The sequence below is a fragment of the Acipenser ruthenus genome, chromosome 2 (assembly GCF_902713425.1).
Source record: "Acipenser ruthenus chromosome 2, fAciRut3.2 maternal haplotype, whole genome shotgun sequence".
Classification (NCBI taxonomy): domain Eukaryota; kingdom Metazoa; phylum Chordata; class Actinopteri; order Acipenseriformes; family Acipenseridae; genus Acipenser; species Acipenser ruthenus.
In genome coordinates, this window is record NC_081190.1 from 54,337,122 (window position 1) to 54,360,769 (window position 23,648).

General features: G+C 38.8%; 1 protein-coding gene across 5 annotated transcripts in view; it reads right to left on the reverse strand.

Moving 5' to 3' along the window:
- The window catches only part of LOC117409037 (ephrin type-A receptor 5), a 237,040-nt gene extending 217,886 nt beyond the window's left edge, over nucleotides 1–19,154 (reverse strand). For all 5 annotated transcript variants that reach the window (XR_009308251.1, XM_058997144.1, XM_058997136.1 and 2 more), the window contains exon 1: nucleotides 18,827–19,154. Coding sequence is in view for 4 of the 5 variants with exons in the window: in XM_058997144.1 (XP_058853127.1) it covers nucleotides 18,827–18,935 (109 nt within the window). In the remaining variant the exon portion in view is untranslated. The remainder of the gene's footprint in view (nucleotides 1–18,826) is intronic.
- Nucleotides 19,155–23,648: the final 4,494 nt, after the last annotated feature.

Genomic DNA, 23,648 nt, shown 5'->3' on the forward strand with positions numbered 1-23,648 from the left:
GTGCGTACAGCGTACGTCCTAAAATAAATCTCACTGTAGCTCCGGTTGTGAGCATCCGATCATTTCAATTTTTTTACGGAGTGTGTAGAGGGGTTTAAGCTGTCAAAATCTGTGAATGGTGTATCGGTCACGTCATTTAAAAAGTGCATGACTGACATGTAAACTGCCCTGTATACGATTTCTCTGTGTTATTCAATGTCGGATGCAGAAGTCAAACAAGCAAACAAAAAGGTTTGTATTATATTTTTTATAGTGCTTTGATTGGCGCAACTTTTGATGGATACAACATTTAGGGGATCTAAGGACCTATTTTAGCAAACATAATCTTACTTTCAATAGTTATTTTCAGAACTGAAGATCACTATTGATTACTGTATGCTGTCTCTGTGGCATATGCAGTAGTAACTCAGTGCTTGAGCACGCTGTGTTTGACCAATCGCTTCTGACATTTTAGGATATATGTGGGAGGGTTTAGTCTCTCAAAACGTGAATGATGGATTGATCACGTCAATCAAACGGTGAATGATTGATGCCTAAACTGGCCTATAAGATTTCTCTGTGTTGTTCAGTCTGGAATCCAGTAAGTAAAATAAACAAACTGAAGAGTTTTATATTTCGGATTGGTTTGATTTGAGCAAATCCTGATGGCTACAACATTTAGCAGACCTACAGAAGATATTTTTGTCAAATTTTATTTTATTTTCAAGTTATTTTCAGAACTAATCAATCGTTACTGATTGCTGTATACTGTCCCAGGCTATGCTGCACCATCCACAGTAATAATAATATTATAAAATATGTCGGTGCCCTAAAGGCTGCGAGTGAGTAATCACTTACAAAATTTTAGGACATGTGTAGGGGGATTTAGTCTTTCGAAATTATATTTTGAATTTAGTTTTTGTCTACATTTAAAAATATGTATTGTTTATATATTGAGCCGACGATTTTTTGTTTTAAATGCTTATTATTATTATTATTTATTAATACAAATGTTGACGCAGCCATGAAAGAAACATACTAACTCCTATTTTTTTTTACTCCATAGATAGTTAACATAGTTAGCAATGCAAGACACACGCAATTTGTCTAATTACCATGTTAGGAAATTACTTTTTTAGGGCTTTAAAGTGACACAGAAATTGTAATTTTTTTCATTTTTTTCCCCATTTAACCTGCAATATCTCAATCAATTGAGAAGATATGCCCAAGTAGATTATATCATTTTTTCAGATTGTGCTGAAAAAAACAATATATAGGTTTCCTATGTTTCCGTTAGAGACCTGTGAGAAATTTGACTTTTAAACAATTCAGTCTCAAATTCATGAAAAACCTCTAGCACTGGGTGTGGAAAAACCCTTAACAGCGAAGGGGTTAAGGACCGTGATCGTGTAAACACGATCATACCGAAGTGTCTTTCTTGGCCTGTGATCAGGTAAACATAATAGAAAACGCACTTCAGTTTATTTATTTACCGGGCCACCATACTTTGCCATACAGGTTGGAAACACATATCATTGGCTAGGGGAGGGGTTGAATTTCACTCCCTGATATTTTTTTTCTTCATGTGACATCACTGAGAGGCTGTGACAGAGAGAGAAGGAATGTGACCTGCAAATCTCCCCCCACCAGAAATGGCGCTTTGTAAGGTTGGTGGTATGCTTTCCCATAGACGAGGGGCGACTCGATGGTAGGTGGCAACCAGAAGTAGGACATTTTGTAGAAAGCGTGTAGCTGCGAGTTTGGGGGACGCAGCTACACGAGTAGGGTCCCTTACACTGAAACTAAAATAATAACAAGTCTGAGCACTGTTTGTTTGTGTTTTACTGTCTTGTATTGGAGAGGAGGACTAGGAGTCAGGTGCTGCCAGCACGGAGCCAGCACAAACCCGAGCACTGCCCTCACTGCACTGCAAAAGACACACACCACATCCCGGTTTGGAGAGCACAGTTTCGTGCACTGTGGATTACCTGTGTGGGACTGTTTGTTTATAGTTTGGGACTGTAAACCCACTGTGTACCCCCTGCTACCATCACTGGTAGAGGGGCGGCTTTAATATTTGGTTCGAGCAAGAGTTTACATATTCCCTGATTTTAGCCCAGAATTAAGCAGTAAACAGGCTGCATACAGAGAAGTAAAATCCCTTCTCTACAACGCTGGAGCTAAATTTGACTTGTTGCATCCACCTCGGCTGAGGATTACGTTCAATGGCACAGACAAAGTGTTTAACTCACCCGATAAAGCCAAGTTTTTCTACACTAAAATCATCCTTCCGCAACTAAACCAAGACACCTCCGCCTGAGGATTAATTTTCGTCCACTTCTGCATTGCATGACGGTACTGAATTTCTTTTTATAATAGAATAATACTGTATTGTGACAGAGACAGAATGACTCTGTGATAAATCTCCCTCCCAACGTGTGGGGGCGTTGTGTAAAGAAAACACAGTGCCCTGGACTGGATGGCCAGACAATTAATTCCCAGGGTTAGGTGGAAGTCGGCCATCTAGAAAGTGGGGCAGAGCTACAGTACACCAAGTCATCGACCTGAAAGGGAAGCGATGTGGCAGCCGCGGATTGGAGGAGCGGTTGCAATCGTTTACCAAGGGGCCGTGACTGATGGTACATAAGGGGACACAGCGAGGTGATCTGTTCCTTTGTATGGTTGCAAAAGAACCGCTGACGGATTGTGAATGTTTCGTGTTTTGTTTGTTTACCATATTAATTGCACTGTTTGTATATTATAGACGGCTAACACATCCGAGAGCTTAAGACCAGCAATCAACCCGGATTTCACTGCACTCGTATTTCACCGATAACGGGTATCACACCACTAAAATTCACTGCAGTCACTCTGGACTTGTGATCGTGTTTGTGTTTGGTGTCGTGTTTGTATTGTGTGTATTATTTCGGGACTGAACCCTGTGTTTAAATAAACTGCGCAATACACCAAACACAAACACGTTATCAAGTGACATTGGATTACAAAAATAAATCATCATTTCACCAGTACTTTGTTGTCTGTCGTTGTATCAAACCCTATATCACCTCTAAACCTGTGTACTACCTACCACTTTGCCACAAGTACATTCAAATCTTTTGCGGGAGAATCACCAGACTGACGGATTGGGACAGAGTGCAAGAGACTTTTGGTCTGAAATCCTACTGACATGAGGCTGCAATTTATTAACCTATGTTTATTTTGTTTTCTTTGTTTATGTTATCTGTTTATCTGGTACATCTGGTACAAATATGAATATATTATTTGTGGACTTATTGATGAGGTTAGGTCTGTATGGCATTGCAATTTTACTATGTTTGCTTATAGCGTTTTGTAGTGTATTTAGCACTATTTATTCTGTTGTTCTTGCTGTTTGTAAAATACTGCTTTGACAACAGAATATTCATTCTGTGTATATGTTTACTGTTTATGTACAGAAATTGATATGCACACGATAATATAAACATTTCCACTCTACAGAATTTCATTTCAAATGGCAAGACGATTAGATGAATAATTTTTGGCAGATTAACTGCCGTCAGATTCTGGTGGATTAGGATTTTCTGACAGTGATTCATTTAATATATGTGTTCTCAGTAGTATTTATTGCAAAAAATAAATATTCAGTTCTAAACCATGTATTGTGTTTGTTTTTTAACAAAAGGCTCTAAATTCATAAAATCACTCAGGTGAAAGAATGTCTTATATTTTGCCAATATTTCAAAATGTTTTAATAAAACTTTCAGGGAGTGTTGTAAGGTCCTTCAGGTAACAGAAAACAAAGTCTTGTACCTTTATCTCTTTCAAAACCCCAAATCTACTGAATATTTTTTAATAAAGTTTTTTTACTTACTGGAGTGCAAAATCAGTAACATTATTTTGTATAGTTTCTGAAGTATTGTAAAATATTCTCTACAGTGTCCTGAACCTTTTTTTTTGATGAATTTCAAAGATAGAAAGGCAAAGAGGTAAAGTGTGTATAAAGAAATCACTAAATCACTCAGGTGAAACAATGTCTTGTAATTTGCCCAAACATGAATATTTTTCAACAAAACTTTCAGGAAGCATTGTAAGGAAAACACTACGCGGAAAACATAATAATGATAATAAAAAATACTTAACGTAAAAAAATAAAAAATAAAATAGTGTTGAAAAAAAGAGCAATTTTTTATGATTTCTGATGTACTATATACTGTTCCCCTGAGTGTTCTGAAAAAAGGACACCAGTTCAAAGATGCTACTGTAAAAAATAGAATTGTTATAGAAAGAAAGTCAAATACAGCCAAAAAAAAAAAAAACCTGATCCTGGGGAAGCATCCCACTTAAAAACGCTTGGTCTTAAGGGTTAACAGTGGATTGTATTTTTCCTTGAAATAATTGCTTGCTTGTTGTTGTACAGTATTTTCTCAGAGTTCATATGCACAAACTATGAAGGGGGGCTGAGTTTGTACAGAGCATTCATACTATGCTATTTTTTCAGAGAACATCCATATCAGTTTACAGTATCTCCCTACTACAGTAGTTGACAGTAAAGTCAAGTTTCTAGGTTTAATATTTGTTACTGTTATTAATGTTTTTTGTAGATGTGTGGGCAGTTTTTTAGAACCGAGTGGGGATCCGTTTGTTTGGAAGCATATTTGAAAATGAACTCCCTTCTAGTGTTTATTTTACCCTTTTTCCCACTGGAGCTTTTTGAGCAGATCCAGGAGAAAGATTCTGAGTAAACACAACGAGAAGCAATAGGGTGTACAATAAAAAGAAAGGCAATCAGTCTGGGCTCTTGAAGTCCAGAAATTTAAATACAAAGTTCAGTTCATATGCCCACACCTACAAAGGGGAATGAGATTGTTTAGAACATTCATACATAGCAGCAGGGGCAGGGGGCGTGGCTCCTGTGTGTGTGCCTTTATTTTATAGCAAGAATTACAATATGTAACATGTTAAAATAGAAAAATATCCCAGGAGTAAAGAATAAGTTGTGTAGGACTTACTTTACCCCAGTGAATTAACTACAAAACAAAAGATGCCAAATAGCAGTTCAAGTTAAACATTGTTTTGTTTATTCCCTAAATAAATAGGAAATTACTTTTTTAGGGCTTTAAAGTGACACAGAAATTGTAATTTTTTTAATTTTTTTCCCCATTTAACCTGCAATATCTCAATCAATTGTAGACATGGACAATCTACCCCCAATAATATACTTAAATGCTACAGAATTCTGTATGTTAGTTGCTTACTCTCTATGGTCAAATTTATGTCCATTGAAGTACATTGGGCGATCAATACTAACTCCGGCCAATAGGTGGTGTCAGGGTGCAAGCAGCAGAGCAGTAAAAGGTGAAGCTGCATTGCACACGCATTGCCTCGTTGTTTCTGCTGTAAACAAGGCCAATGGTTCCCGTACGATCGGCCAGTGTAAAAATGAGATATTTTTTGCTATATTTAGTATTATTTGCCGTGTTCAAAATTATATGCAAAGTTATTTGTGATGTTGATGTTCACAACGTGGTCTGCTCGGTGATACTATAGTTGTCTTATGATTTCATTGCGTCGATTACTATAGTATTGAAGACCGAATAACGGCAGGGACACTGTGAGAGTAACATGTTCTATGTAATGTTGTTTTAAATTAAACTGTTTATAATATATTTATATTATATGACAGAAACTGCATTGCACACGCATTGCCTCGTTGTTTATGCTGTAAACAAGGCCAATGGTTCCCGTATGATCGGCCAGTGTAAAAATAAGATATTTTTTGCTTTTTCAGTATGCTGGAAAATAAAGACCATTAACTGGAGTTTTCGTCCATGTTTATTCAAAGTTGCAACATATTTTGGCGAGCCTAGCCAGGAGTAGACATAAGATAAAAATTGGAATATCAACACTACCGTTTTTTACAGACTGTGGAAGGATTTGAAAGTGTCATCATGGAGCTGGAAAAACTACAAGAGAAGGCAAGTACTGCTTTAAATCAGTTGCAGTGGGACCAGCTAGTAGAGACATGCAAATACTTAAAATGCAGTAAGGATAATGATGAGACTGTGAAAAATAAAAGTAAGCGAGCTTTAATTCGATTGGCAGAACGAGAACTAGATAATATTGAAGCAAATCAAGAGGAAGGAGAGGCATGTCAGTATGTCCAAGACCTGTTAGTCTTCATTGAAACGCTGCTGCATGAGGATAGTAGTAAGGGAGCGGAGCAGGAGCTCACGCAGTTAAGAGAAATGAAAGAGAAGTACATGGAGATGCAAAAGTTACAGGAAGAGTCCAGGAGAGGCCTTGAGGCAGAAATAAAAGTGCTGCGTGCAAAGTTAAACACAAAGGACACAGTATCAGAAAGTACAATACAACCACTTGCACAATTAAAAAGGAATTCCGGATTTGTGGGCAGATTGGTGAGGGAGGACAGAAAGATAAGCTGTCATACACTAATCTGATGCACCAAATTGATGCTGGACTCCGAAAAGGCCATGCTGATCAAGACATTATCGAGGCAGTAATTAAAGCAATCAGCCCTGGCTTAAACCTGAGAGACATGCTGGAAATAACGAGTGACTTGACTCTTCCGCAACTTAAAACCATTCTAAAAGGCCATTACAAAGAAGAAAATACATCTGATCTCTATCAGAAATTAGTAAATATTTCCCAGGAACCAAGAGAATCTGCCCAGAACTTCTTGTTTAGAGCCATTGAATTGAAAGATAGGCTGCTGTTTGCATCAAAAGAAAAGGGGTCAGACCAGTACAATCCAGACCTGGTGCAAAGGAAGTTCCTGAGGTCAGTAGGCACAGGATTGCTGAGTGACCACATAAAATTCCTAATAAAGCCTTGTCTTGATGACCTGACTGTCACTGATGAGGCGCTCATTGAAAGAATAAACGAAGCCGCAAGTTTAGAGTTAGAGAGGCAGCACAAGCTTAAGAAGAATTCTACGGTCATAACAACAAGAACAAATAATCTACAGATGGAGCTGAAGGACAATGCTATAGAAGGTCATCAGAATGTGCAGGGAACATGGATACCAATAACCCAACCGGTAAGCAGTGTGAGTGGTCCCACAAAGCCAGAGAAAGGGAAAAAGGCCTCAGAAAAAGGGCAGATGTCTGAAGCAGGGATCCATGCAATGGTGAGTGAGCTTAAAACAGAAATGGCAGAGATGAGGAAGATGTGGATGGCCTCAATTGCAACCGAGACTAAACAGGGATACCAGAGACAGCCAGGGATGGAGAGAGGAATGCGAAAGAAAGGCTGCAGAGCATGCCAGGAAATTGGAGAAGGGGAAAACTGTAAGCATTGCTTCCGGTGTGGCAAAGTGGGACACGTTTCCAGAGGATGCCGAGCTCCCCGCCAGCTTCAGGGAAACGGGGAGGGGTTACTGTAGGGGGACCAACAGCAACCCACCAATCAGTGTCCCCACAGTGTCAGTATTGTCAGTATCAAAACAATTCCTGCAGATTGAAGAAGTGTCAGGGCTGCTCTACAGTCCAGTATTGTTCAAAGAGATGACAGAGGCAACACTGGGGGGAGCACCGGACATTCTGTAGTGCAATCAACCAACTGGAAATGAAAACAGCAAGGGACAGTGCACCCAGGTGGATACACCCAAGCTTATGCAAAGTTAGTTACCTCCCTCCAAAACATAACGCTAAGCTGTTAAAGCTAATTGGAAAAAGATGCCTGGTGCAGTGTTTACTGGACAATATCCCTATGTCAGTCCTCTGGGATACAGGGGCCCAAGCTAATTTAGTAAATGAAGCCTGGAGGAGCCAGTACCTCCCACACACTACCATCAGTCCAGTTGAGGAGCTATTGGGACATGACACTCTTACTGGGATGGCAGCCAATCAGACAGTGATACCATTCACTGGCTGGATAGAAGTGGTTCAGACTGAGCAGCGAGGCGGGCCCCAGTCAAAGCTTTCAAGTACCAATACTTGTGTCCAGTGACCCCAAGGTAGCAGAAGACCCCATCATTGGCTACAATGTAACTGAGGAAGTCATCAAGGGACAAATGGAACTACAGAGGACAGCTCCAGATGAGAACACAGCCAGTGTGGTGAGTGGAGCTTTCGCTATTGATCCAAAAATAGCCAAAACTCTCATCCATGTGATGCACTCGTGTCACTCTGACAGTGAGGGTGGTGTAGTCAAGACAGGGAGACGAAGAACTGTCCTTCCTCCAGGGCAAACCACAACCGTCCGATGCTGTACACACCTGGGACAGATGGGAAAGGAGACTGTGGTGTTATTTGTCCCAGAAGAAAAGTCACAGTGGCCAGAAGGCTTACAGATTAATTAAGTGCTGGTAACCATGAGTAAAGGTAACTCGTTCCGAGTACCCATTTCAGTGGTCAACACTACTAGCCACAGTGTCACACTGGACCAGCGAATCACCCTGGAACATGTCCAGCCAGTGAAAGCTGTGTACCCAACAGCAATGCGACCTGTGTAGGGGCTCCCAAGACCACCTGATCAAAACAGGACAAATCTGCAAGCACCGGGTGGTCTCCCCAGGTACCCCACTGAAGCCACAGAACAGCTCAGTACAGTAACCACAAAACACAATCAAGTATGGGACCCACCCATAAAGTTAGACCACCTGAAGGAGGAGCAGCAAGCGGTTGTGAAGATGCTCAGAGAGGAGTGCCACACCTTTGCGCGAGACGATAAGAACGTGGGCTGCATTCCATCATTAAGAATGCATATCACTCTTAAAGATCAAACCCCTGTCCAGAAGACTTATATTTCAGTCCCAAAGCCACTGCATAAAGAAGTCAAGGAGTACCTGCAAGACCTGCTAAACCGAGGCTGGATCACAAAATCAAGATCGCCATACTCCTCACCAATTGTCTGTGTGAGAAAGAGGGACGGCAGTCTGCGACTATGCTGTGACTACCGAGAGCTGAACCAGAAGATTGTACCTGATAGACACCCCATTCCATGGATCCAGGATGTGATGGACAGCCTCAGCGGGAGCTCCTGGTTTTCCGTATTAGATCAGGGGAAGGCATACCACCAAGGACACCTTGATGAGGAAAGCCGCCCCCTCACAGCCTTTATCACCCCCTGGGGATTGTACGAGTGGGTACGCATTCCGTTTGGTTTAAGTTCAGCACCTGCGGAATTTCAAAGAAGTATGGAAGAGTGTCTGTGGGGCCTCAGGGATGACATCTGCCAGCCCTATTTAGATGATAATCTGGTGCACAGCAAGTCCATTGAAGACCACGTCCAGCACATACAGATGGTCTTGCGTCGGTACCAGCAGCATGGCATCAAACTCACATCAAAGAAATGTGAACTGTTCCAGCGAAAGGTGATATTCTTGGGCAAGATTGTGTCAAAAGACGGCTATTCAATGGACCCAGTGGAGGTAGCTCCAGTTCAGGCCCTTAAAGGGAAGATGCCTGCTACAGTAGGGGATCTCAGGAGACTGTTAGGGTTCCTTTCCTATTACAGGTCATACATACAGAACTTCTCCCGCAGCGCCAAGCCGTTGTATGACTTGCTGTCCGCTCCGCCATCAAGTAAAACAGCAGCAGGGTCACCGCCAGTAGCCAAGGGTCCCCAAAACAGAAAGAAAATACGGGGAGCAGGAAAACAGGGCCAACTGCCAAGCCGAACTCCTATCACCTGGACTGACCAATACCAAGAAGTGCTGACTCAGCTGGTAGTCTGCTTATCTACCCCATCCGTGCTGGGTTACCCGGACTTCAATCAACCTTTCGTGTGGCACTGTGATGCTTGCCAAGAGGGACTGGGAGCGGTACTCTACCAGTGGCGAGATGGGAAACTGAGGGTTATCGCGTATGGGTCCAGGACTCTCACACCGCCAGAGAAAAGGTACAATATGCATTCAGGTAAACTTGAATTCCTGGCAATGAAGTGGGCTATCTGCGAGCGCTTCCGGGATTATCTGTATCATGCACCTTCATTCGTTGTTTATATAGATAACAACCCACTCACATATGTCCTTACCACCGCCAAGCTGAATGCAACTGGACAGAGGTGGGTTGTGGAGTTGGCAGACTTCACCATGAAGTATCGCCCCGGAAAATCCAACGCGGATGCGGGTGGCCTGTCGAGGATGCCCCTGGACATCGATGGATTCATATTGCAGTGCACGGAAGAGGTCAGTCATGAGGTCATCAGTGCCACCACGCAGGGGATCATCGTGCAGCAGAAAGAAGCAACACCATACTTCAGTTCAGTAACACTGAATGCCATTGAAGAATAAGGGAATGTGGATTGACTGCTCAACTCTGTTCAGCCAATACCAAGAACTGAAATCAGAAAAGCACAGCAAAGAGACCCAGTGATCGGCAAAGTCTTGGAATACAAAACCAGAAACCAGAGACCCAGTGAAAAAGCCAGTCAATCAGAAGATAGTGAGGTAAGAGCCTTGCTTAGGGAATGGACAAAGCTTCACGTCAAGCCGGATGGCACTTTACACCGGAAAACCAATTCCCGGTGCCAACTAGTACTACCCAAACTGTACCAGCCACTAGTCTACAAGGAACTCCACAAGGAAATGGGACACCTCGGCGTGGAAAGAACACTAAATTTAATCAGAGACCGGTTCTATTGGCCCAAGATGCAGCGTGATGTGGAACATTTTGTCACTGAGGTATGTGAATGTGTAAAGAAAAAGAAGCCAAATAGACCAACCCGAGCACCTTTGTCAAATATCAAGATGACTCACCCTTTTGAACTAGTGTCTGTAGACTTCCTCCATCTAGAAACATGTAAAGGAGGATATGAATATATCTTGGTTGTGATGGATCATTACACACGATTCACCCAGGCCTATGCTACAACTAACAAATCAGCAAAAACTGTAGCCGACAAGCTATTCAACAAGTTTGCACTCAAATTCGGGTTTCCACAGAGGATACATCACGACATGGGAAGAGAATTTGAAAATCAGCTGTTGTGCAGGTTAAAAGAATACTGTGGAATTAAAGGCTCACACACCTCCCCGTTCCACCCACAGGGGAACGGTCAGGTGGAGAGATTTAACAGAACTCTGCTCTCAATGTTAAGAACTCTGACGGAAGAACAGAAAACTGATTGGAAGAGCTCCCTGGCTAAGGTAGTCCATGCCTACAATTGCACTTGTAGAGAGGCCACTGGCTACTCCCCTTTCTACTTACTGTTTGGGAGGCCTCCCAGGCTACCTATTGATCTTTTGTTTGATGTAAGAAGGGACAGCAATAAAGGCTCCTATCAAGAGTATGTAGAAAACTGGAGAAAGTGGATGGCAGAAGCTTATGTGATAGCATCCCGGTCTGCAACAAAAATAACTACTAAAATAAATAATAGTGTAAAAATAAGATATTTTTTGCTTTTTCAGTGTGCTGGAAAATAAAGACCATTAACTGGAGAGTTTTCATCCATGTTTATTCAAAGTTGCAACAAATAGCACATAAAGTTGACAACACATTTTATTCATGCTTTACTTTTTTTCATTCCTTCCCATTGTCGTTTCTTCAAAGTAAATAGTGACACATTTTCATAAAGTAATAACATGAGGATTACATGTGCCTTTTTGTAGCTGAACAAGCAAACGAAAACTGAAATGTAACTTTAAACACTTCAAATAAAACAAACGTTAAATGGCATTGTAAAACGAAGGGGAAAAAGCTCACCATTTTGGTTCTTGTTTATTACATTCCACATAACATAAAGTTGCAACAAAAAATATATAATATATAAAATCTATATAAAAATCACTACACATTTCCAGCAAGTTGAGCACTGTTTAAGTGAGGCATTTCAGAATGACATTCTTGCCTTTTTTCTGTCCCATGAGATTCTGACTCGCTCTAAAGCAGCACAATGCGTTTTTGACTCAGATGGCCTTCTATAGAGATCACTATACATGCACGTGCATAATTTAGATTGTTTACCTTTTTATTGTCTAAAACTTTTAAATAGAGGCTTGAGCTGCTGTGATCCTGTTTTTTTTAAATATATATGTAAGCTGTAAGACACGACAGGGTGTTGGTTGTGCTAGAGTAACTGCATGCCCAGGGGCGTTTATTTTTAGAAATCAAGATATAAGCACATTTTTATTTAAAAATGAATATAGGTTAATTTTTTCCTAAATATATTACTACGCTAGGAAAAATAGTTCCATTAAATGTAATAGTTCCAATGAATTTAATAGATAGACAGATTATTTTTAATAATAAATTAAATAAATTTAAATAAATTAAATAAATTATCAGAATATTTTCAGTATTTGTCTCATGAAGTTGACTGTACCAGGGAATGTACAGTTTTATAAATTAAATGGCTGGTTACACAGTTGGACAGATTGTGCAGTAGGTGGCACTGTTTGGTGAGTAGGGGCGTTTGTTTCTGCCTTTTGTTTATGAGTTGACGAGGGTATTCCAGAGAGGATGTAACTCCAGGACTTCCTGTCTTTTTCAGCTGGCGCCCAATAGTTTCTTAAACTACCTTATAAAATGGGTTGGGTGATGTCTGCATCCTGAGTACCGATGACTTAAGTTTGATTAAGTCTGTTTGGGATACAGCAGGGTGATGTTGTGACTTGTCTTTTTGTTGTCATGTGTAAGTTTTCAGGATAGAAGAAGCTGTTTGCTGTTTTAAAGTGGGTATCTGAAATTAGGTTTCTAGATCGTCCCACTGTGGGAGAATTTAAAAAACGATTCAGGCCAGCTCGCAAGCTTGTGTAGCTGCTAACTGAATATTGTAGAAACTTCTTAAAACTGTGTTTATTTCAGTCTTAGATGCAGTTTTCCAGTTCATATTATTTTTTGTTTGTGCTGACCAATCATTAAAAACTGACACAGCCCAAGGAGTTACTTTTTTTAGTATTCCGCTATTAATTTCAGCAGTACTGAGAGAGGTGTCTTGTAGTACTCACGGTTTCATTTTTTCTGACCTTTTTTTAAAATTATTACTGTCGGTTCCGTTACCGAACTGTTGCGATCTAAATCCTCCAGGAATGTGTGGACATTGGAGTCACCAAACAAGTTAAAATTTACATGGAGGAAGTCTGACACTGTATTATTATTTTGTTTTTATTGGGGGAAAAAATGGCGACCAATTCAAAATATTTTTTTAAACGTTCTTAAACGTTCAGCGCAATAATATCTGTTTGTAAAAAGTCTTAATTGCTGGGACTTGTTTTTACCCATTGGTTGTACTGTAATAATTCAATGGCTTGGAATGCCTATCAACCAATCAGGACACAGATATCTCCCAACCCATTTTATAAATATATTTAATCACACAGAGCTCTTTTTCATTTGCCATTTTTTTAACTGTCGCCAAACGGTTTATGACAGAAGTAGTACCCTCGGCAGGATCATTACCTGTGTTTAGTCAGTAATACCCTCGACAGCGGTCATTGTCTGAGTTTGGTTTATAAGGGCAGTAATACCCTCAGCAGCGGTCATTGCCTGAGTTTGGTTTATAACGGTGATATCTATTCGGCCAAACAGAATATTGCTAGTATGCCTGGAGTGGGGGCCATCTCTCTGCCGGGATCACCAGAGGTTTCCTCCCACAAGGGGGGTGGAGGGGTGTCCTCTCTGCTGAGCGGTGAGATTAGTCCATAATTATTTTTCTTCTTTTACCCTTAACAGACGGGACCAGTGGCCAAATAGTCCATAATCACCACTCTCACCATACCCATACAAGCAGTCATGATCCTGACATTGAATGATTGTTAAATACAGTCAATCACTTCAGAGCAAAAGTTAACTTTTTTAATTTCTAATTTTACCTTGAACTGTCTTATAAAGCCTTGTTCATAATTATATACAGCACCAAACTTTGATAAAAACACATCCAGATGCCCTGAGGGTTCAGTTACATGGTCCTGGTTTAATCCACAATAGCCAGCAGGGCTTGAATTTCAGCGTGGGATCGCTCATTTTCCAAGTTGCTCCCGCATATCTGCAACTTTCAGTGCGGGTAAATCCTGCAGAGATATTTTAAGACACCAAGCTACTGTATTTTTCACCCAATTTAGAATGCCTGAAACGCTACAACAATCTATAAGGAAGTGGGTGTCAGTGACGAAAGCACTATGAGCTGCATTCTGAGTAGTTCTGGTTAAAATAAATAAATAAATAAAAGTAGTGCTGGATATTTTAAGTGCCGCGAGACTTTGTTCTCTCGTACATGATTCTAGGCCACTATCTTTAAGTATTATAGAAACTCAGTACAATGCAGCAAGTAAACACTTTTGAAAAAAAAGATGATATTAAGTCTATCTAGGTGTTGTTTTGCAAGCTGTGACTTTCGCTTTAACTCTTAACAACCCCATTCATTTTAGGGTGCCAGCGCACCGAAGGTTACGCGCATATTACTCGGGTACCGTAAAAGCCACTTACCCCAGCACACGAAAATGAAATTCAAGCCCTGGCCAGAAAACAAAACTAGAAAAAAATACAGCCTGGGACTGTGCGGGCCTGTATTGTCCATCCTCTTACACTCAGATCACAGCCTTTATTAATGTCTTATCATTCTTTCACACACAATGAATTTCAGCCAAATATTGCTACTGGTATAATATCACCATAAAGTATACTGTGTTTAAATATGAATTTGTAAATTACAATGAAATACTCTACATACTTCTAAGAATATTATTTTATTCCCAGTCCCAGTCCCAGTCTGTATATACTGCTTTGAGTTGCCAACCTATTCACCTTAACTTTTTTTTAAAAAAGAGCAACATCATTTTGTTTTCAATCATATGCTACATGCTGTGACTGAAATAAATCAATGATGACATTTACAGACACGAAATATGTGCTACAAGTTAAGAGCAAAGGGATCTTTATTTAAAGATACATTCTTGGCAAGCAGACTGGTAGTTCAATTACTAGAAAGTCCTCCGTGTGGTAATTACACAAATTGAAATGTTCAGAATGAGCTATATGTGTGTACTAGTAGCACAATGTGCAGTCATGTACATTGTACAACTTAATTAAAAGATGTATCAGGGAAAATCACAAATGAGCCTAATGAGGGAAAAGATCTGAAAACATAAAAATCCACTGCCATGCTCTGAGGTGTAGACCTTCACTTCCTGTAACCTTATCATCAATTATTTAGGGGCCCTATTTAAAAGACATTTTCTTCCAAATGGAAGCAAGTTTATCACTTTTTGATTGACTTCATACCAAAAGTGTTTACTTGCTTCCTATTTAAGGCTATCTTGTTCTGAACTGTGGTCTTGTTTTTAAAATGTAAATATTTTTAAATAGAACAAATTTGTAGGAATAAATGTGTACGTGATTAGTATCTCCAATATATAAATATACTGTATATGTATTTCAGTGTTCTTGACACAGTATTGCACAAACTACATCCATAAAAAAACAACAACAGAAACAAAAGTGGTGATGCTTGATTTTTGAAAATTGCAGTCAGTCTCACATTTGCAATCCTGGTACTGTAAATTCCAATGCAGACAACCATTTATCACACCCTGCTGTCTTGTTTTTAGATATCAGGCCAGTAAGGCTGAATACAATGTGAAGTGAAGCTGAAATTGGGGTATTAGGGTTAAATTATATTTAAGTTTTTGATAAAAATGCACTTTACACCACAGTATTTAATAAACTTAGAATAGTGAACAGAAGTTATTTCTAAATGGCCTCATATTTTATTGAGCAAGATTTATTTCCAACATGTTTGTATTGCAAAATAATACAGCATTATGGTAAAGCATATTGAGCTAGCATGAAAAAATGCTTTGTTGATGTCAGCATCACAGGTCATAACCTGCATGCATTCAGTCAATGTACTGGAAACATATATTTTACTATTCAGTCCTTCTTTCAATTCAATGTGACGTCTTTCTTAAACACAATGGGGGTACTGCTTATTTAGCTGTTTGTGAATATTTCAAATTGATTATTTTATTTTGAATATCCTCAAAATATTTCAGAACATCAATCAATTCGCCACGGCTTTCAATCGACTGTAATGCCCAATCCGCTGACTCCCAACTCCAACCATACAAAAAACAAGTAACTGACATTTAATTCTGCAGGCACTATGGTTCTTGGCATGATTTGTCTGGTCTCCTGGCTCTTTTGATGACTGACAGTGTAGACCTTCTATCTTTCTCTTTTTTTCAATCAGAACATGTAAAGTAACATAGAAGCTGCAGGGTCCCATGGAAACGTGCTTGTTTAAGAACTAGCGTTCAAAACAAATTGCTCCGAGAATAGAATGACCACATTTATGTTCAACAAACACACAAAAATGTATCATGTAATTAGTAACCCTTGTTCTTTTAAACCTACCACCAAGTTTAGATGGTATATTAAAAACAAAAACACATTTAACTGTGCTTCTCTCCTGTTTGTAAGGTAATTTGTTAAGGTAGATGGTTTCATTTCCTTGGTGTATTACACACATTTCTAAATAAAAAATAACAAAAAATATCTAAATGGGAATTTAAATATAATATTAAAACAGGAAAAATCCAGTTTTGTCCCCACATTAGTATGTTTTGAATTATATTCAAGTAAATAATAATAATAATAATAATAATAATAATAATAATAATAATAATAATAAAATAATTTAAAAAAAAACTCAAATGCAAAATCACCCCATCCTTTAAAATGTAATTCTGAAAACAGATACTAACCCCTGAAAAACCTGATGGTGAATACTGAAATACTACTCTATAAATGGTTCATTGTAGTCAATTCATTTTAAAATGATTTAAAAAGGCAGGAATATCTGGCAATGGTTTTGTTCACTTTGTTATTGTTCAGACTTACATTGTATTTTTCAGTTAAAGAAATTTGAGACAGTAGTTGATCTCACTAGGCATTTATGACAGGAATATTTACATTTTGTTTATCTATTTCAATCTCCCATGGCAATAATGTGTAGAGACTGTGCCAGCAAAGTGCCAGCAAGGCTGGAAAAGCCCATTGATTAACTACAACAATGATTTCTCCTACAGCCAATGGATACAAAAGTCTTTAAAAAGATTTGAAATAAAGTGTCAAGAGAAAACTAAGACTTGCCATTATAAAACAAATATATATATATATATGAAAGGTTCTTCTAAAAAATGTCTATATAAGCACCTTTACAGTTTACTTCATCTAGAGTATACAATTCTTAAGCCTCACCTAAAGCCATCAGGAAATAACCTTGGGCACTTTAAACTGGCCAATTATCCATCATCTATAAAGATGCCATGAATAACCAGGTTATTTTTAATGTGAAAGAAAAAACATGTCCGTCACCTGCAGCAATGGGAACAACAGTTTTACATTTCACTGAGATGTGGCAAATTAGAAGCAACACCCAACATTGGTTATTATTTTGGTTCCAATCAACTATCTGAAAGCCTTGGAAATTGGCACTGCAGCAGGTAAGTTATGTTATAGCTGCCTGTCTGTCAGAAACACATGTCAAAGACATTTCTATTTCATAACCTGTCTATTTCCTCAATATTTATTCAAAGTGTTTAGTTCACACTGTTAGAGAAAACTGACACTAAAAAGATTACTGGTCAATTCAAAATATTCATGGAATTTGCCAACCCAAGGTCCAGTACTAACAACATTATGTATGTGTACAAGACTCTTACATGGCTACATAAAAGTTGAATGTTTAAAAACTTGAACATGAACTTTTAAACAAAAAAAAACATGATCTTTGAACAATAATTTATCATAACCAAAATGTAAAGTTTTAAAACAAATAAGAAGGAATATATGAATGAAACGAATATGTATGTATGTTGGAACGACATATTATTATTATCATTATTATTTTTTTATAATTACTCGATGGTTTCCCAATCATGTTGATATATTACGTGACACATGTACTTAAAATGTACAATGTCATTTCTTGTATACGGTTTAGAAAATATATATGAAAGAAAATATACCATTACATTAAACGTCTGCCTAATTCAGAATACTAATAAATACGTACAGTTTTCTACATTGTTTTACTATTGTGGCTATGTATTAGAATTGAAACACCACTAAAATTACTGAAGCGAACTAGTTAGAGAAACGTCTGACCTTATTGAAAAGCAAAAACCGAAAATACCAACCGAACTTATAATGCTAAAAGTAAACAAACACTGGGCTGTCACTTTTGTGTATATAGTTACTTTTTTATTTATTTATTTATTTATTTATTTAAATTCATTTCGCGTTTCAGCCCTGGACTGCGGAAGTCTGCACTACTTAATTACCCCGGATAACAATAAACGGACAGTTTATCGACTGTCCTGGATAGTCCTTGGCTAGATTTGTTAAATAGTTTAAACATACAGCATTATAAAAGACTACAGTATTTCAAAATACATCTAACATTTAAGTTTACCATTATAAGAACAAGATCAATTTACACTACTGTGACAAAACTTGAGTTTTACTCTATACGTTTTATCTTAAAGAACGTGCAGTGCAATACCAACTGCTGTATACAACTTATACCAATCATAAAAATGCAATCTACGATATATTAATATCCAAGGTACTCGGTTGCATCTCTCTACTTGCTTGTGTTAAGTACATATCGTGTTTAAATTGACCATACCGTTAATTACACAATACAAATAATAAACAGTATATAACATCTTAAATATGTAATAAAAGTTGATGTGTATTGGTAAGCGCTGTATGCAGCCTTCTAATCTACAACTGGTGTATCCTAAATAAAACGGGCACCTTGCACCCGTGTGTCTATAACCCAATTGACAGTGATATCATTCTTCACGATAGAGATCTTGGGGGGGGGGGGGGGGAGAAAAAAACAAAACCTCTTCAGTAAAATGTGTTTTATAGTCTCTTACCTTTATTATTGGGGATAGCAAGTGTTCTGAGTGCAGCAGAGATGAAGTAGCAAGTCCGAACTAGAGTAGAGAGGGAGCACAGTCTGATACAACTCCACTGAGAAAGCATCTTCAAGCCAACGCAAATATAGAGAAACAAAGGGTAAAAAAGCTGGTATGTTTGTTTTTTATTTTTATTTCAACTCGAGTACTTCAGTTATGAAAGGTTCCGGTAAAAAAAAAAAAAAAAAAAAAAACGAAGGCATGAGTGCCAGTGCTTGCATTCGTTGTTTAAGAGAAGCACATTGAAACACACTGTCAGTGCGGTGTTTCTGTGAGGCAAAGTGGAATAGAGCAGCCAGCGAGCGAGTGGAGGCGGAGCAACGCATTATACCACCCTGTCGATCAAGGCACGAATTAGCAGGAGAACAGTACCCCCACCCCCCCACCCCCCAACCTCCAAAAAAAAAAAGGGGGCACCAAATGGGAACTGTGTTTGTGGTAGGCCCAAGTTACAGTAGAAGCATTAAATATGCCACAGTTTATACCATCATTAACAATTTACAAGAGGAGGAGCAATAAAAAAACAACAACTAAAGAATAAGATTAATAAAGATACCAATTTTGTTTAATCTAACACCTAATGTAGTTTATGTTGTATCTGGGATGTTTCATTTCTGTAGTAGTTGGGTAAAGAAAACACAGAATAGATATAGTCTACATTTGTGCAACATGGGTTAACTTGATCCTATAGCCAAATCATTCTGTTTTCTGAAATTTGTAAAATGCCACTTGTGCCATCAGGGTTGAGTTCATATAAGAGAAAATTACCTTTTGTCATGTGACTTGTTGATTATTTTCAGGTAAAATATATGGAGACCTGTTTTCCAAGGACTGGACTTGTGTATTTAAGTAGAAATAACATTGACTTAGTGTAGTCACATTCATACATACATACTTACATAATGTAATTGTATGTAAAAATAATGTGATATCTTGTAACCATTGTAAGTCGCCCTGGATAAGGGGGTCTGCTAAGAAATAAATTAATAATAATAATAATAATAATAATAATAATACATGCATACATACATACATACACATTTGTGTGATTTTATAACATGTTTTACATATACAGTAGTATATTTGCGCTTGAGGTCAGTACAGTAATTCTGAATTTTCTATTTTTATTGTTGGTGTTTGTGGATTTAGTGCTGATGAAAGTTGGGGACAAAGGCCATGGATACAGTCAGGCACAGTGGTTTGCTCCACAGCACCTCAGTCTTGACCTTAAAAAACCCTGCGACTCTCTCAAGCAAAGCCTGTCATTGTGCTGAATTGTGTGCTAGTATTATGATTAGGACCAAATCTATATTCCAGACTAGTCCTATGTTAGAGGTAATTCTGAATAATTTCTGTACAGAATAAGTTGTTGTACAGATTCATTATGGTTCACCAAATAGTTCATAGTCACATGCTGTACCTCTAAAGAAAATAAAACACGCTTCTAATATTACATTCCACATTTAACTGTGTATAGTTAACAACAACATATTGTAACAGCTCTGTATTGTATGCACCAGGTTAAATTAAAGGTAAAAGGTAATAAAACAAAATAAACACATTTTACAAGAAAGAAAATGGGCAAACTGAAACCATCTATGGCTCATTTTACAATCAGAAGCAGCCAAGTCAGATATGTGCAGAGTTAGTCACGTTGCTGAAAAAAGTAACTTATATAATGTCCTAACTTATTATTTAATTTAAAAAAGTAGTGCGTTATATTACTCATTACATATTACTCATTATATTTCTTTCTCTTGTATTGTCCTGCGAAACACTTGTTTAATTTTTAACTATACGTCTGGTAATTAATTTATTAAATGTGTCAAACAGGTTTTTAAAATGTTTGTAGTATAAATACATTTCATTTTTGGCACATAAACATAATGTACTGTATATTTCCTGAAAAACATACAAACGTTAGAATTCAATAAAACCACGAAGAGCAAATCAACAATAACACCAAAAAAAAGTCTATAGAAAAACAAACTATATGGTGATGAAGCAGTACATGTAAAAATAATGGGGTGATGCAATAAATGTGGCCACCACTGTAAGCTAGCAAGCAATCACATACATAAATAAAATAAATAAATAAATAAATAAATAAATAAATAAAAGTGGTGTACGTACAGTCAAGTACAAGCCTCATCTCGGTCTTGACCTATTAAACTTCAAACTACGCCATGGCAGACGTGTTTCCTGTGTATGACGTTTGTATCATCAAAATTGGCATGTAGGGATACATATTTTTTTGTTCCTAGTGCCTAGCCTTATTCAATGAGAAGGCTCAGAAAGACTGATTTGATTGCTCCATGGCTTATTATTGTAGTGAGAGATTACGTCATCGGTGCTATGGCACCAAAATTAGAGCAGTCTGGCACTTCGGGGTTAAAAAAGAAAACACATATAAGGAAACACCAGAGAACAAGTAACACGATTAACTTGTTTCTTTTTTGTGGGAAGCACATAAAAAAATCTAACGCTTTATATTACCTCGTTATTGACAAAAGTAATATTATTACAGTAACGCGTTACATAAGTAACGAGTTACCCCAACTCTGGATATATGTCTGTCACAAGGATGGCTAGTGGATGACATCACGGACCAGGAACAAGTGCAAAACAAAAGGTACAGGACTAAACTGCCGTACATTACGTTTATTAAATAATAACAAATAAAAGGTTTACACAGAAACACACAATAAACAAATAGGCACACAGGCCAAAGTAAAATAACTCAAACAGTAATTATTTTATGAAAACAAGTACTGTGGTTCACTCACTGGATAGCATTCGCTCTCATTAGTACTTCCTCTAAACTCCTCTCAACAAACTCCTCCTCTGAGCTCAGAGTAGGTCTTTTTATATTGTGGCTGGAGCCTTAATTGCCCATTAAACAATTACCTTATTAAGGCTCCAGCCACATTCCCACAAGCTATGCAGGATGGGGATTCAATCCCATCCCTGCCAACCATATAAATTGTCAATTAACAAAATAATCATTAATGTCAAAGAATATATTTATTTCTGCATACACATTTTCCATTAACAATATAATCATTAATAAGCTTACAGTAATGCATAATTGAGCAATTCAACATGGTACTGAACAATATTGTGATCCACTTATGTAGAACAACCAACATTTTGGTAAATTTGCGTATAAAACCATTTACAATGGCTTTGAAGGATATTGTACTCCAAATACATATTATTTGGATGAAAAATAAAATCATGTTAAATGTAAATTAAGTCATTTAGGACCTTTGTTTTTTTCAACAGAAAATCACACTTTGGTTACAACACAAAACTCCTTAAATACAGGCACTGAATAGATATATTTACTTACTGCAGCATGGTAGATGCTTGTGGCATTTGGAGTTACACAGGACTCCTGGTGACTTACAATGAGCGAAGACATTCGGTCATTAGCCAAAGACACTTGGTTATTCTTCAGATTTACCGGTAAATGTCCAAAGTAAAGTGGTATCACGTTTATTTTAGACATTTACCTTTTGCCAATATTTTGACTTTTACCATAACACATTGTGACAGGACATGAATGGTGTGGTGTAAACAAGTGAATGTCCAAGCTTGAGTTATCACAAAACGTCTGTATTTATTTAAATAGCTCACAAATAATAAATCAGTTGCCCCTATACCAGCAATGGTATAGGGGAAGCAATATGGCGGGTTTGCAGTCCCAAACAAAAAGGAACACTCCTAAACCATAATCCTTTGTGCACGAAACTCTACTACTGTAGTCCCGGGTGCACAAAAAAGTGGTGCAGATGTCCGTGTTGTGATGTGCAGTGGGGTAGTACTGGCTCAGTGGCGGCAGCTCCCAATCTCTTCAATCCTCTTCTGCAACAGGCAAACACAAACACAAACACAAACTCCAGCCGAGAATCATGTTTCAGCATAAGGGGCCGTACTGACAAGCTGCTTCCCCTTTGTCAACTAAACTATTCCCTGCAATCAACCCTTTGCCATGGTTTCTCCAATATTTGTCTGCCCTGTGGTTGATTGCAACGGTGTCCTTCTGTGTACGACCAGCTACGCGCTCCCCCTAATATGGCCATCTTCCAATTTCCGCCTACCATCGAATCTGCCCATCTAGGAGGAAGCATACCACCAACCTTACACAGCGCCCTTTCTGGCCGGGAGGGAGATTTACAGCTTATAAAAACATAAGAACATACGAAAGTTTACAAACGAGAGGAGACAATTCGGCCCATCTTGCTCGTTTGGTTGTTAGTAGTTTATTAATCCCAGAATCTCATCAAGCAGCTTCTTGAAGGATCCCAGGGTGTCAGCTTCAACAACATTACTGGGGAGTTGGTTCCAGACCCTCACAATTCTGTGTAAAAAAGGCCGGCTCCTCCGGCCAAAGCAATCTTGCGGCCACCCGGTGGCCTGTGGGGGTGGTCTCCTGACCTTCCTCCCTACTCTCTGTAGCCGGCAGCTCCCTCTTCTGAGCATCTGGCCACCCAATTCCCTGCAGCGAAACAGCTGCGGGGGGAGCTGGTCTCCTGACCTTCTCCCCCTTCTTCATGGGGGGCAGCTTCCCAGGCGAAGCAGAGCCGGAGGCGACCCGAGACGAAGCAGAGCCGGCAGCGACCCAAGGCGAAGCAAAGCCGGCAACGGCAGCAGCGGACCCTCGAGAGGCGACGGCGGCAGCGGACCCTCGGGAGGCGACGGCGGCAGCGGACCCTCGGGAGGCGACGGCAGCAGCGGACCCTCAGGAGGCGACGGCAGCAGCAGACCCTCGGGAGGC